This window comes from Haliotis asinina, chromosome 3 (genome assembly GCF_037392515.1).
Source record: "Haliotis asinina isolate JCU_RB_2024 chromosome 3, JCU_Hal_asi_v2, whole genome shotgun sequence".
In the NCBI taxonomy this organism is placed as follows: domain Eukaryota; kingdom Metazoa; phylum Mollusca; class Gastropoda; order Lepetellida; family Haliotidae; genus Haliotis; species Haliotis asinina.
Window position 1 is genome coordinate 35,079,598 of NC_090282.1, and position 16,348 is coordinate 35,095,945.

General features: G+C 42.5%; 1 protein-coding gene across 2 annotated transcripts; it reads left to right on the plus strand.

Moving 5' to 3' along the window:
* The first annotated feature begins 10,170 nt into the window (after window positions 1-10,170).
* Window positions 10,171-15,596, plus strand: LOC137277876 (E3 ubiquitin-protein ligase TRIM56-like). 2 transcript variants are annotated; one of them, XM_067809850.1, is made up of 2 exons: window positions 10,171-10,268; window positions 11,984-15,596. In XM_067809850.1, the coding sequence occupies exon 2, from the start codon at window positions 12,564-12,566 to the stop codon at window positions 14,844-14,846; it is 2,283 nt and encodes a 760-aa protein (XP_067665951.1). In that variant the 5' UTR covers window positions 10,171-10,268; window positions 11,984-12,563; the 3' UTR covers window positions 14,847-15,596. The 2 variants fall into 2 exon arrangements, with proteins under 2 accessions (XP_067665951.1, XP_067665953.1); XM_067809852.1 differs by having other exon boundaries at window positions 10,193-10,268; window positions 11,970-15,596.
* Window positions 15,597-16,348: the final 752 nt, after the last annotated feature.

The window sequence follows — 16,348 nt, forward strand, 5'->3', positions numbered from 1 at the left end:
TTGGGCTCGTACATCAGACACCTCTCCCTCTCGCTTGGCTATTGTAGATGCAATCAACGGTGGTGCTAACCAACTGCCTACGACACGCCGGTCGCTCGTCAATACGGGCCTGCTGCCGTGTGACGAATGCTGGATGAGGAGAAGCAGCTACAGTCTTTCAATACTAATCATTCTCATATGTCTTAGTGCACTACAGAGACCTAATGACCCTAACTTCCAGCAATCGCATTTAGGTATGGATAATTTCATATTGACCACCGGAAGTTATAAAGAGATGTAATGAAGCGAGAGGTGACACAGTGATTTAGTGATATCATTCGAGCGATTTTTCTTTTCTTTTTTGACTCAGCTACAAATTCATTACTAGGACAAATGTTTCCTCAAAATAGCTTAGGACCCACGCTTTTCCTTTTAGTTAAGTATAACAACAATACATATTCCGAAACTTTTTTCACATTTGTGCTATTATTTTAATTTAGTTAAAATGCTGAAAAACACGATCAAAACAACAAAACGAAGTGTGAAAGCACATAAAAATTTACCAAACTGATATACAAAGCACCCCGTGATTCCAGTTAAGTTCTCCCCTGAGTAACGAATTGTTCACTCATTCTTGGATGCAGAGGCTGTCGGTCGATTTCGTGACTTTCAAGAAGGTGAGTATATACGCGTGTGTGCTAAATAATTGATCACTGCCGTGTTATAAACGTCGATGTCAAGGACGTGACAAACTGTGGTGACAAGTGTATGTGCGGACACGGTATGTATGGGGCGTATGCAACGGCTTCAGACAGTCTTTAATTATGTGTAGGAAAATGCTTGTGTTGAAAAGCCATCCACCAACTGAGGACTATCTACACACTGTATATATAAACAGGATTTAACCATAACATGGACTTGTTATGTTTAATGGGTGTTTTACAACACCGCCACAGCACCGTTGTCAATATTCATTTATGCAGAGAACTTCGTTCGAATATGAGTCCCAGACATTTGACCTCTTCTTCTGCCTTGATGGGAGTACCATCGAAAAATAAGTCTGGGTCCTTTTGGGGTTTGTATTTACGACACAAGTGCATACAATTTGTTCAGATTTTGATAACTTGAAGCCACAGGTTATAGCCGTCTTGTGTCTGCGCAATTTTACCAGGGCATGAAATATTGAAATCATCCACGACGGGGGACTCATCAACACACCTGTTCAAAACGGTATTAAGACTGTTAATTTTGTGTCTAAACGTGTGACAATCCTGTGATCAACAGGATGAGCATCAATTAAGTTACAATGGCAAGTGTCAACCAGATAATAATCTTAGCTAAGATATGCTTAAGTTTTACGATTGTTTCGAAAACAGCCTAATACAACGACAGACGCGACTATCAATGAGGTTACGACTAACTTAGCGCTAAGAGACCTTCGAAACCCTAGACCCAGGTCAGCGAGTCTGACCATCGTTCGCACCTTACAAGCATGGATTACTGAAGATCAATTCTAACCCGGATCTTCACGGGTCCCATAATGACGTATTTCATCCCTGTCATGAGCTGAGTGGTTTCATCCCTGTCATTAGCTGACTATCTGGGCGTAAAGAGAAGTGTCCGACAATCGGAACATACCGCCCACCCCCCAGCCACGAGAACAGCGATACCCCATTAGGAGTGCACTATTTAGTTTCTTCATTGGTCAGTTGTACGTATCCGAACCACTGTGTCACCAATTAACGCTGCACACTGATTATACGTCAGAGAATGTTAAACATATGCAGCGGAGTAATTGCTTAGATTATTTGGCCAGCTTTCTCGGTAGGGTGACGTGTCCTTGTGAAACATACTATTCAGCCATATGGTGGGTTGTTCGTTTGGCGTACCGTAAACCGTCATCTCAAGTTCGAATCCCAGTATTGCGTTGATAATCTTTCCTAGAGGATCCTGAGTTTCACCAAAGTGTTTACTTTGCACATTCAACCAATTCGCGCACACGTACACGCACACGTACACGCACACTCAATCGCGCACTCACACTGCCCGTAAAGATCCGGGTTAGAATTGGTTTTCAGTGCCCCATGCTTGTCCTAAGATGCGCCTAACGGTGGTCAGGCCGTTGACTTGGTTGACACATGTCATCGTATTTCACTTGCGTAGAACGATAATCATGCTGTTGATCACTGGATCGTATGGTCCAGGCTAGATTATTTACAAACCGTCGCCATATGGCTGTAATATTGCTGAGTGCAACGTTAAACAACAAACCAACCAACACTCACAGAAGCACAAATACTATTGGAAAGGACGGGTCTGTGAGTGATTGCATTATGGGGAGGTTGGATATTGAAGCACGGAGCTTGTTGTTACGGTATTTGATATGGTGGTCCTATGACTGTGGGTTCGACTCCCTGGTTCGCACAAGCTATAATCATCGGTTCTGATGCACCATATCGGTGATCGTTTGTTTCACGAACGTGATAAACGCTATAAAAGCCCGGAATCATGCCGAAGGTGATGCTGAATCATGCCGTGATATCACAAAAGACACCTCACACACTGTTTGTATCTGGCGTGCACCTTCATACGTCGTCGAATTCCCCGAACAAATATCGCAGTATTGCAAGGTTGAAGTAAATACAGTGAGTGTGTGAGTTTGGGAAATATCCCACCCAAGATTATGGCGAGTGACACTAGAAATGGGCTTCACTCTTTGTACCCATGTGTGGAATCGAACCCGGGCCTTCGGTGTGTCTAGGTCTAGGCTAACCTGAGAAAATAAAGGTTCGAACAACACCTAGTTATTCATGTTTGTGGGCTCTAAAAATCAAGATGATGCTCGTTGGTTTAAAATACATGAGTTCCTACTGTGGGGTGGTCATTACTTACTGCCCTTGTAAACATTAACATTAGAATGACTCTGTGGCGTCCTCGTTGGCGTGCAGGGTTGCGCAACGTGGGGGTTCCAGAGAAGGACGACCATAAGCTAGATGCCAATATCCACACTAATTATATTCCGATGTTTGTCAGTACCATACCCGTCCTCGTGGGAGACCAGTGGTTGAAGCTTTAAGTCCTGAATGAAAAGAGGCTGACACTGTATGGTGTAACTGACATATTGTATAAGAAGCGCTAACCTTACACACTTAATTGGAAGCGGGTCTTCTCACCTCACATTTTAGGACAATCATTCGATGTGTACGACGATGACGTGTGTCGTTGTTTCCTCACTCACTATTAATTTCAGAACCAGTATACACATTGCAACCCGATCAACCCGCTGCACGTGACAAAGGAACAAGTACGCACATCCTGTGACGCTGTTAATGCTGCTACACAGAGATTACGACCGTGATTATGGAAATGCCATTACGGATTAGTTTAACACCTTGCGTTCGTGGTGCCACATTGCTCCTTTCAAAGTGCCAGTTACATAGTAGTTATAAGCACGGTGGTGCGCAGTCTAGTTAGTGTTGTTATGCAGTAGTATTGAGCTGAACTCGTGCATGCATAGTGCACCTTAATTATTCATAAACGCTCTAACCTCTCTTGATCAAAGAGGGTAAGGTGTCCCAGCTGTATAAGCCGCCTTACTTGGTCACAGAGGGTAAGGCGTCCCAGCTGTATAAGTCGCCTTACTTGGTCAAAGAGGGTAAGGCGTCCCAGCTGTATAAGTCGCCTTACTTGGTCAAAGAGGGTAAGGCGTCCCAGCTGTATGAGTCGCCTTACTTGATCAAAGAGGGTGAGGTTACCCCAGATGTATATGTCGCCTTACTTGGTCAAAGAGGGTAAGGCGTCCCAGCTGTATAAGTCGCCTTACTTGGTCAAAGAGGGTAAGGCGTCCCAGCTGTATAAGTCGCCTTACTTGGTCAAAGAGGGTAAGGCGTCCCAGCTGTATAAGTCGCCTTACTTGGTCAAAGAGGGTAAGGCGTCCCAGCTGTATAAGTCGCCTTACTTGATCAAAGAGGGTGAGGTTACCCCAGATGTATATGTCGCCTTAGTCGATCAAAGAGGGAAAGGTTACCCCAGATGTATAAGTCGCCTTACTTGGTCAAAGAGGACAAGGTTACCCCAGCTGTATAAGACGCCGAAATTCGTTGTGCAATTCCAGCAATCCATAAAGTCTCTTATGTACACCAAGAAGTGACGGTCGTGCATTCCATGAAGGTCTGTACACTAAAAGGTGCATCACTTCGGGCATTCTGCCTACGCCATACGTACATGTGGCAATTTAACTCGAATACAGTCAAAAGTGGCGTTAATCCAACTCACTCACTAACTCACATTTCATTCCAATAAATTGGAAACAGCGGGCCCTAAAGCTGAACAATATCGACAGTTACAAGATATATGAATGGGGCAACCTAAAACCCGAACCAAGACCCTGGCGGGATCGGGTATCGCTAAAACTGAATAAGCAAAACATTGAAACCCTGTGTACCTGTGTTGAGTATCCGGGTAGGTATACTTCCGGCGTTGGCGCCCATCTGCATGGGTATGAAACAGATGGGCGCCAACAACAGCCATATTGCAAGGGCCCTGAACTGTACAAGTCGTACCACCATCAGGCTGTTCCGACGTTACAGGCAGACTGGCAGCACCCAAGACAGGCCACGGTCAGGCAAACCACGTGTGACGACACTACAAGAACACCGCTACCTGTGTACTCTTCACCTGCGCAGCCGGGTCATCACGGCAACAGAAAAGGCGGTAAGGGCTCTAGGACATATCAACAGTCGACGTACCCTGCTGCAAGGTCTACGAGCAGCATTTATCACGTCCTCTGCGTGGAATGATCCGGGTGCGAGTAAACATCGAAATGGAGAAAGACTAGCGCCGAAATGCGTCAAAGAACTGCATCGTTTTCAGAGGAGACAATGTGATGTTGTGGGGAGGATTTTGTGGGAATCAGGGTGTACGATTGGTCATAATAAGTGGTAACATGAACTCTCAGAAATAGAGATGACATTCTTCAACCCGTGGCAATAACATTTCTTTGCCAGCAGCAACAGGGAACACTTTGCAGCACGACAACACCAAGCACCTCACAGCAGGAATTGTCCTGAAATTCTTGAACGCCAAGAATATTAAAGTTTTTCCATGTCCAGCACGATCATCGGACTCAAACCACATACAGAACTTGTGGGATCACGTGAATCGTGAGATGAGAAGACGTCCACGGTCCCTAGCGAACCGATAACAACTTGTAGAGTGGAGTAGGATTCAGAATGACGCCATATGTCGACTGACGACATCGATGAGACGGCGACTCTGAGCGTGTATTGCTGCTTCAGATGGTCACACTCGTTACTACGGATGTGTATGAATGAAATGACGGAGACATTCCAGACTGACTCATGTTGTATCTGTGAACTGTGCTATACTTACCCCTCTGTCCATTACATTACAGGTGCTCTGCATCTGTAATGAATTTCTCATAGACACTGTTGCTTCTTTAAATGTTCTAGAACTTAAAACCATTTTATGTTTTGCTTTGATTTTATCGAATATTAATGAGTGTGTTCACTTTCTTTTGCGTCGTAGTTTATATTAAACATTGAACATGACATTACCCGGATATCACCCAACCTAGAAACTATTTTGGAAATGCAGTGAAATATGTTTAACTCCTGCTTGAAGTATCGTTAAGTGTGATGTATGTTTCGGGTGTGGGTAGGTTAGGTATGCTTCGATGAGCCAATATAGTTATTCTGTAGTCGTTTTTTAAATTACGGATTATTTTTACAGACTGTCGCCATATACATGCAGTTGGAATAATGCTGAGCGTGAGTTAAAGGTATGCTCACTACCTCACTCACTCATAAACACTCCGGTTTTCTACATTAATGAAGCATTCATAAACATATTGTGTTTAATAAACAGTTCGCACACCTTTATCCGTGTCATTTCTATCAATATGCGTACCGGTTGTGTATTTAGGGTCGCGTGTGAACTTCAGCTCTTAATTACGCGTACACAGTATACATAAGTTTGTTATCGTACGTTATCTATAACATCAAACTACTTGGTTATATTTTCGTTATTTTCCGCCTACATTCGGCGGAAACGCCATCTCGTTATCGTGACCTTCCGCCGACTATCGATTCCTCTTGATTGAGATAGCAACAGCGGGTCAACCACGGGTCAAAGTGTGGCGACATATACGAAGCGGGAGGCCTAATTACAACTTACAACAGACAAGGTCTTGGAGAGGTTACATATATGGATGGATGTTTGGGGGTTTTTTTATTCAGGGTCTGTTAGGTTGTTGCGAGTGAGTGAGTGTGAGTGAGTGAGTGAGTGAGTGAGTGAGTGAGTGAGTGAATGAGTGAGTGAGTGTGTGAGTGAGTGACTGAGTGTGTGAGTGAGTGAGTGAGTGAGTGAGTTTGCTTTTACGTGGCTTTTATCAATATTCCAGCAACATCACGGCGGGGACACCAACTCTGGCAACACCACAAATGAACAACGAATAGAAACCTGGATAAAACATAATGTTAACCGAGAATACTTGGGCACAAATAGGTTATTGCTATCATACATACGCCGAAAAAAGAAGAAACCCGACATAACATATCATATATTTCTATTTATTCCGGGTCATTAAATTCCAATTTTACATATATTGTGTTATGCGGACAAGTACCAGATGGATAGCAGCTGCTAGGGGCGGATGTGCTTCTTAATTCAGTCAGCTTGCATACTTCCATAAATTCCTGCAATGTGCAAGGGTGTAGCTTTTAAGGACGCTTCATACATGCACTGTCACATCATTTTTGTAACTAACAGGCAAATATCCTTGAATATGCGAATGCGTCACATGTGTCATGCTAAATACCAAACCCAGTCTGGAAACCTGGGTATGCTGCGCTGGGGCTTCGCCGGCAAGGAAATGTTGGGGCCATGCCATTTAATAACTATAGAAATATTCAAGAATGGTAGGTTTTTATTATAATATATCATCCACCACCAGAATAAGGCCAATCGTTGCTCTTCGAGAAGGAACAAGTTGATTTAGGAGTTTAAAGAGATGAAAGTCGACGTTATATGGACGAGCATGTAATCTCTCTCGTCCTCTCTCCCCACCTCTCTCTCTCTCTCTCTCTCTCTCTCTCTGTCTGTCTCTCTCTCTCTCCCTCATATCTACTTTAGCAAATTTATTGAATCGTATTGTCGATTACATAGCCCCATTTGCTGCTATTGTATGTATACTGGACAAAAATAGTTAGGGTTATATGTAAGTTTTAAAATTATGAACAATGATGTGTTTATTCATTTATTGACATACTGAAAAATGCCAGTCACATAGATACACTGACCCAAAAAAGAAACGCATAGCTGAAATCTCATTTTTAAAGTAGATTTTTTCGGAAAATATGGAATGGAATGACAATTAATGTAAATATTAAGTGTTTTTATAGTCAATACAACCAAAACAGACAAACAAACACAACCTCTGGTGATTATTCGCCACACCACAGCACCTTGAAAACGCTTTGTATAATCTGCACGTGGGAAACTCTGAAAGCATTATGCACGTGCAAATGCAGGATCTCAATCTTGATTATGATGGCTATAAAAGGGGACAGGTCCTGTTGCGATTCATTCTTCGAATTTCTTTCTATGCGACGCGAAAAATGCCAAGGTTAAATGAAGAAAACAGAAATAGAGCCATTGGACGTCTGGAAGCTGGGGAAAGTCAGTCATCAGTTGCCAGACGTCTGAATGTGAGGCAGAGCACGATTTCCCGTCTCTGTCAACGATACACGCAACACAACTCGACCAGAGACCGTCCAAGGAGTGGGAGACCAAGGGTGACAACTCCAGCACAAGACCGCTACATCCGGGTGCTTCATCTGCGTAATCGGGCCGTCACTGCTACGTATACCGCTGATCACGTTCCTGGGCTGCGTAGAGTCTCTCCACAAACCATCAGGAATCGCCTAAGAGAGCATGGAATTCGACCTATGCGACCTCATGCAGGACCTGTTCTGCATCCCCATCACCGTCGTGCACGTCTTCAGTGGTGCAGGAACGTTCGGGCATGGAACCTCTTGAATTGGAGGAGGATCTGGTTCAGCGATGAGTCACGTTTTCTGCTGTACAGACATGATGGAAGGATGCGTGTTTACAGACGTCGAAATGAGAGATATGCTCGACAGTGCGTTCGTGAGGTCAACAGAGACGGTGGTGGAGGTGTAATGATGTGGGGAGGCATATCTATGAACGGCAGGACACAGTTGGTGCATGTGCAAGGGAATCTCAATGCTGTACGCTACCGGGATGAAATTCTGAACCGTCATGTTGTTCCTACAATTGACGCTAGAAGGGAAAATTTCCAGCACGACAATGCAAGACCGCACACAGCACGCATTACCACGGATTTCCTTGCCAACAACAACATTACAGTTCTTCCATGGCCCTCAAAATCGCCGGATTTGAACCCAATTGAACATTTATGGGACCAATTGGGTAAACGGTTACGACGTCGACAGCCGCAGCCACAGACACGTCTACAGTTGGTGAATGCGTTGCGAGATGAGTGGAGAAGAATCCCACAAAGGCGGATACGACGTCTTATACAGTCAATGCCCAGGCGATGCAGAGCAGTGATTGATGCCCGTGGTGGTCACACAAGATACTGACTTTCTCACTATGCCATGGAAAATAGAGACGCTTAATACCACTGTGAATGATTGTATATGTCTTGACACACATTTGTTAATACCCGTGTGAATTATCATTGCTCAAGTTCCATTACTTTTTGTGCAATTTAAGTTAATAAATCATCTCTCATAACATTGGATTTTCACCTATGCGTTTCTTTTTTGGGCCAGTGTACTAATATCCTCACTTATTTTGTCCAGTATATATAGTAACTGAACGCCCGTATTGGCTTGTATACAGACCACGAAACAAATATACCCAAGTAACGAAGCAAATATACCCAAGTAACGAAGCAAATATACCCAAGTAACGAAGCAAATATACCCAAGTAACGAAGCAAATATACCCAAGTAACGAAGCAAATATACCCAAGTAATCCATATGAGAATATGTCTAGATTACCGCTGTTTCTGTTTCTGAAAATGCAGAACGTCTCTGGACTCCTTTTTATCTTATTTTATGTTTATAATTTAGGAACTATTTTTTTCGTTGAAATATGTTCATTTCTGACTATATAAATTAAGTACTTTCTGTCCGTAACATGGATGTTAGGTTGAAGGATGTTAGGTTGAAGGTTGTTAGGTTGCTGGGTTTGTCATTGTTTGTGATTTTTGACCACGTGGTTGCATTTACACGGCAAGGCGTTTACGTGACAATCACTTTATCAGTGAAGCACCAATACAAAATATCCAAGAAACCAGATTGTCAGAAAAACCCGTACGAGTTGCAGCACTATTTGGCATTCATTTGGGGATTTTCGAAGTTGAGGAGATGGCGCATGGTGATAGTTTTATGGATATATACAAGTGATGACAACCTGCTTGGCAAAGACATTAGAATCTATGTGGAAACGCCCCCTGTCACAGAATAGAGAATTAATTAAGTTGTATATCAATAAAATATCCTCATTCTTCACAAATGTAAATGTTGCTCGAAGGATTTCGTGTGTTTCTTCTGTCCTTCTCTGATTAATACACATTGCTCTTTCTTTCAGAAATATCACACCTTTTCTATGCTACCGATGCGATTTGTCAATGTTATTCACTGATCGATATTTGCTTTATGATTCAAATGATGTTCATTATTGAAATGTAAATAATTACCTTTATCGTAAAAATGTAACATTTTTGTGGGACAAATCTAACATTATTATTGTCTTTTCGTAACCCTTATTTCTGCTTACAGCCCACCATAGATAGCGCTGAAAACATTCTATGGACGTATGTCCTGAAATATTTAATTTGTTGACAAACTATGTTCAATCATATCACATTTGACATCCATCGTAATAATTATACGTAACTATTCCTTTGTCATGTATTAAATATCTTTTTTGTCTATACAAATTTTAGACATTACCTGTTCGTATGTATATGATCATATTCATTTTTGTGTGAAGAAAATACTATATGCGGTTTTCCTGGACAGATGTGCCGCGTTGCTGCTAAGGTAATTATTTTGAAACACACTATAGATAATATCCAAACGTGGTCAAGGTTTAACTTTATAGGAAGGTGAAGGTCATTTGATAAACGTTTCAGGAAATGGCGAGTGGTGACACAGTGTAAGCAGTTGAGAGAACCAACGATTGGTTCACTGACAGAGCCAGAGACTGTTAGAAAGTAAGGCATTGGTTACGTGACGCGTTACCTAAGGCTTCCCGGTTGTAAGTCTCGGCAAATTTCTCAAGTATCTGTAACTTGTCCGGGTGTGTTGCAAGGGGAGACAATTAGACAAGTCTGTGTACTACATGAAAGTTTCCAGAAAATCCGGATGAGGCGTAATTGTCTGCCTGGCTGATACGGTCAGTGACAGGAGCATGTCTGTGGAAAGATGACAGACCGAGTACAGGCTAGCGCACTTCTGCCTTGTACCTGATAATGACTGTCGTTCAATTTGAACTGTCAAGTCCTCAAGTGCCAAAAGCCCAGGCACATGTTCGACAAACTCATCATTTTCTAGTCTAGGTATTACTGTGGCAATTATGTGTTTGAACTATGATATTTTATCGTCTTCCTGGTTTTATGGATAGGCTCCAAATGTAGTTCCATATCAGGATATTACATTTAGTTTATAATTTCAGAGCTTTTATTTGCTCCTTCCCTTTCACATTTTAGCATTGTAAGGGATTAAACCCCCCCAACTGGCTAGTAAACAGTTTCACCAACACTCTGCTGAAGTGCTTGTACAGACAGCTAAATTGCACACCCAATATGGTCTTTCACAAAACTGACATGTACACCCAAACAGACCTGTTACACACTGACATGTACACCCAAACAAACCTGTTACACGTTGACATATGCACCCAAGCAGACCTGTCACACTTTGACATATGCACCCAAGCAGACCTGTCACACATTGACATACATCCAAGTACACCTGTCACACGTTGACATATACACCCAAGCAGACCTTTCACAGATTGACATTTACACATAACAGTCATGAAGTTTGTATCCATGTCCTCGTCAAACATTGCATTTTCAAAACATTGCAGTGACACTCTTTTAGGGAAGCATGTGGATGTCAGCCTCTGAATTATGGGCAACATTATATTATCGCTCTTTTATCACACATTACATGTTATAAAAATCAAAGATGCATTCTCTAATTCTATGAATGGCATTTAAAAGTGATACATGTAGAGGTGAGGGAATTTATGGATGTTAGTGCGTCTTTTATGAAGGACTGGAGCGTCAGAGTATATTCTCATCCTGTAAAAGAGTAAGAATATAGTCTGAAATGGATTTCCTGGTCAAGTTATTTGTTATTTAATTTTTTGCAGAACATTATCATATGGGTAGAATAATGGTAAGTGGGATATTAAAGGAAACAACAAATTGCTTTAATCTAACTGGAACAAATGAGTGGAACACACTCAACTAAACACAAATATGCACTCACATGCACACTCACACATAAACTCATGCACACACACAAACACTTGCATACACACACACATATACACATACACACACCAACATGTGCATGTACACACAGAAATGCCAACCACTCTGATTTTGGAGGAGTTACTCTGAGTGAAGTATTTTCTGGTTAAATATGCCCAGAAATTGCATATTTCCACCATACTAAATCTATTTCTGTAGGGGAGATCCCCACAGTCAAAAGGGTCCTGATCCCCCGCTCACGCTCACCCCAACTTGCAGCACCAGGGCTCGAGAATTGCTTTGGGCAAGGCATGACTCTGCTTTCTTTTGATCCAGGGCTGGCATCTCTGTACACTTGCACACACATATAAATATATATAAACCACAAACGAAAGTGGAGATTAATCTGTGGTAATTGGTATTACCTTGCAGCCTGCTCGTTCCAGGTAGAGGGCATGGCCGGTGGTGACCTCTTACTCAGCATGCATCCTCTCCAAACCATCGATGATATGAGGTGAACATTTACAAGTAATGACTCCATCTCCACCAAGTGGTAAAGTGCATTTTTCAGACTGTAATCATACAGTAATGTTTACTTACTAGAAGAGAGAGAGAGAAGTAACTGAGGAAGTATCAACTTGAGAAACACCTATGGAATAATTCTTCAGTTAATAAATATACTTCATCAAATCTCTCTCTACAAGAATCATGTATCACCAACTCGAAATCATCTACTTAGATAGTTTTAGTGAGCAGCATCCTTGAAAGATATTAGTGTGTCACTAACAACCTTTTGAGCTGCATGAAGGACAATCTGCAACATCCTTGAAGCCCATAACAATGCACAGCACCTACCACTTAGTGGAAACAGCGTGCAGTATTGGCAGTCCACAACATCTTTAAGAACACATTTGCACTAGGATGTTAATCTGATTCTTGGAGGTGCATCAGTGTATCTGTATGAGCAACACTCAGAACCACCTACGTCTATACTAGATCCACCTCCTAGACCACCTATTGTTCACCATGAATGTCCTACAGGCGTTGTCCGACCAGCATCTGAGCTGCAGCATCTGTATGGAGCTGTACACTGACCCCAAACAGTTGCCGTGTCTTCACAGTTTCTGCAAGCAGTGCCTGTCAACACACATCCTCAAACAGGTGGCAGGCAGTGGTGACATTGCCTTTCCTTGTCCTGTGTGCAGGAACATGTGTAAGCCTGCAAATCCTGACCCCACAAAGATCATGGAGTGGGTTGACTCCTTCCCAGATAACTTCTTCATCAAGAATCTGATGGACACTTATGAGACCCAGATTCGGACTACTGGGTCTATGACAGTGGAGGATCAGCTTCAGTCTCTTGTTGTAGAAGCTGAGACTTGCCCATGGCATAAGAAGGAGAATGTCTTGGTATACTGTGCTGTGAGGAAGGGAGGAGCCTGTGGACTGTGTCTGAAGAGCTCAATCCATGATGACTGTGCCAAAAGTCATCTGACTCTAGACAAAGCTCAAAACCTTGCTGGAAACCGTTTAGAAGATTTTAAGAAGAGAGTTGTGGCCCTGTCTTCAAGGATTGAAACAGTTAATCAAAAGCTGTCTTCAAAACCAGAAGAACTGAAATATAAGAAAGAGGAACTGAAACTTGAGATTTCGCAACATTTCTCTGATCTGAAGACAAAGATAAACAAACTGCTTCTTCAGAAAGAGAAGGAAACCATCAAAGAACTAACAAATGTAATCGATCAGGAAAGTAAGAAAGTAACTGAGGCAAAAGCTGAAGCAACGTCTGTTTCAGGATCACTGAAAAACACTGGTCAGCTCTTTGATGAACTAATTCAGAGTAGACCGGTGAAGACTCTGTCTCTAGCAGACAGGGTTGAGGAGGAGCTAGCAACATATGAGAGAGGCACAATGAAGGCTGAGAAAGTTTGTGACAAGTTAGACATTAAGTTACATCAAACAGAGGATTATCTTACAGCTATGAAGAACATGCAGTGGGGCAGAATTCAGGTTGGTGAGGATGTTGTTGATGAGGTAACAGATGCTCAGTTGTTTCCATCTTCAAATAAGCAGACAGCACCTTCAGTTGCCATACAGTCATTGCCTGTATCATCTTTGGAAAGAGATGGCTCTAATCATGCTGAAAAGTTACCCCTAAATGAAGCATGTATAGCTGGAGCATCAGTAGATGCACTCTCCACTGAGGAACGAAGGGATTTAAAGAAGAAGCGTTGTGTTGAAGATGCTTCTGTTAAAACAAAAGTTATATGTCCTAAGGTGGAACCTCAGCCCTCTGTGTCCCCAAGAAGAGAGGTGTTCCAAACACAACCAGATCCAAGGCAAAGGGATTTTCTTTCAGCCACAGTCTCAAACTCACCCCAGCAAGAAAATTCTTCTCAAGCAACAGCTTCAGCTGTGTCTAACTCAACTGATAGGACTGTAGCTTCAAGCACAGAATTCCAGCTGAATCCCACCCATGACTTTAATGGTCTGTGCCCGAATGATGTCCACTCTGCTAGTTACGTGGGTGTGTGTCCTTTTGGACAGAACTGTCTTCTCATAGTGGACAGGTGGAACAAAAAGCTGAAGCTGATTCAGGTGGGGGGAAGGCGTCTGATAGTCTATGCCTTTGCCGACACCCAGGAGCCATGGGATGTGACATATATCAGTCAGGACAGCGTTGCCGTCACCTGCCCCAGCACCAGCTACATCCTCACCATCTCGGTGACCAGTTCCACCATGGATATCAGCAGATTCATCAAAACTCTGGTCGGCTACTCAGCAGTTGCCCACCTAGATGGACATAGATTTGCTGCTGGTGTGTGTAAACCTTTTGGAAATCCACGTGTTCATATCCTGGACTGTTCCACTGATAATGCAAACATTCTCCGCGAACTCCCGTCGAATGTGACCTACCCCCGAACCATGGATCTTACCCTGAATAAAGACCTCTACATCTGTGATTGGAGTCTGAAGGAGATCTCTGTGTTTGACCAGAACAACTTCACTCAGAAGCTGCGCTATAAGGGTTCAGGGAGAGAAGGAGTGCTCCGAGAACCTGTTGGGACTACCAAGGACAGACGGGGCAATCTGTACATAGCAGATAGGAAGACAAAGAAGATTCATGTGATATCCTCGTCAACTGGAGCCCGCTTGGGGCTGTTAACCCTGGACATTCCAAGTGACCCCAAAGTTATTGTGATAGCAGAGGCAGAGAGACAGTATTCCTCCAGTGGGGAGGTGTTGGTTGTAGCAACAGGATCAGGCAGATTGTTTGTGTATGATCTCATCACTCCTGACATGCCATAGATTAGACTATTCCATTAGCAGTCATTGTCAAGCATAGTGTTTCTGACAATGGTTTACTGATACACAGTGATGTTGATGTACAGTATTTGCCCTGAAATCTGAAAAACTAAGAAGAGCCCAGAACCATAGAAAGTTATGGGTCCTGATAAGAATGTGTAGGCCCAATGATAATACTCCTACTGGGAAACAAGTTGAGCACCAACCTGCCAATTTACCCATATATGCATGTATGAGTGCAGGCCACTAGTGTTTGCCATAGTGAGCTAAGTTGCCCCATGTTGTCTGCGATCAAGTGTAGTGCGCTCGGTGGAGTGCATGACCTGGTTCAGAAAACTCATAACTGTGGAATCAATTTCATCGTCCTGCACTGTATGTGCCATAGCTTACATCTACTCTACCTTTCACAAACCAACAGGGTTACCTGATTGCTGTGCACTGCCTACTTTTCGTAAACACTTTCTCTGCACTGGTTTGACTTACCCTTGTTTGAGTGTATTTATTGTGGATGAAAAAGCTGTCAGTCATAAGAACCTGCAGAAAACAAAAGCTGTGGGTCCTAGGGGTTTTCAGTCAGCTTCAGGCCTGAGGGTCAATTTGTATTTTTAAAGGCTGATTTATGATAATGTGAGAAAGTATTTGTGATTTCAGTGAAATGACCCAATGATTATTCTTCGATGGAGTTTCAAATGTAAATTTGTGTGGACAGAAGTGATGAAAAACGGGGTTGAGGAGAACAATTGGTCACATGATTGTCATGACGTTTTTAAGAAGATAACAAAAATAATCAAATAATCATATATATATATATATATAAATATATATATATTCCCTTACAACATGCCTGAAATTGATAATTGGAACTTCATGATGAACAGCTTTCAAACATATAACACTTGCCATATAAGGAATGTAAATGATTGCTCCATATATTGAAAACTGTCACATGCGGTGATGTGTCAGTGTTTGCCAAACTGGCCGCAAACACATGTTGCGTTATAGGATATTCGTAAAGGGCATTCAAATGGACACAACTGTATGGGGTTTCACTTTAAATAAAGTACAGTGGGTAGAGGGCATGAGAGTCGATTTGATGCTACGTTGCATTAATTCGTGCAATATTTTTATTTTCATACGGTAATCTTTAATACGTAATTGGAGAGAGGAGGGGGAGGGGAAATATATTAAATGGTATTTTTGCTGGGGACTGATAGTTAGTATTAATGAGAGAAATGCATTATTGATTTTTGGGGAATAGTGGGGAGATTGTGTGCCTTTAATTGTTTCTATCTAAAAAGAAGAAATTCATTACATGGAACAGGTGTTGAAGTGATTGTGACATGACAGCGCAAGTGCTTTGATGAGAATGAATTGTCCACACTGACGGGATCAATGTGGTTACTTGTGGAGCAGTACAGGGATCGTACAATATGTCAAGTGACATAGTGACAATACATCGTGACATAGTGACAATACATCGTGACGTAGTGACAGTGGAGTGATTC

Coding starts and splice junctions, on each gene's coding strand:
- LOC137277876 (XM_067809850.1), top strand. CDS start 12,564: ATGAATGTCCTACAGGCGTTGTCCGACCAGCATCTGAGCTGCAGCATC.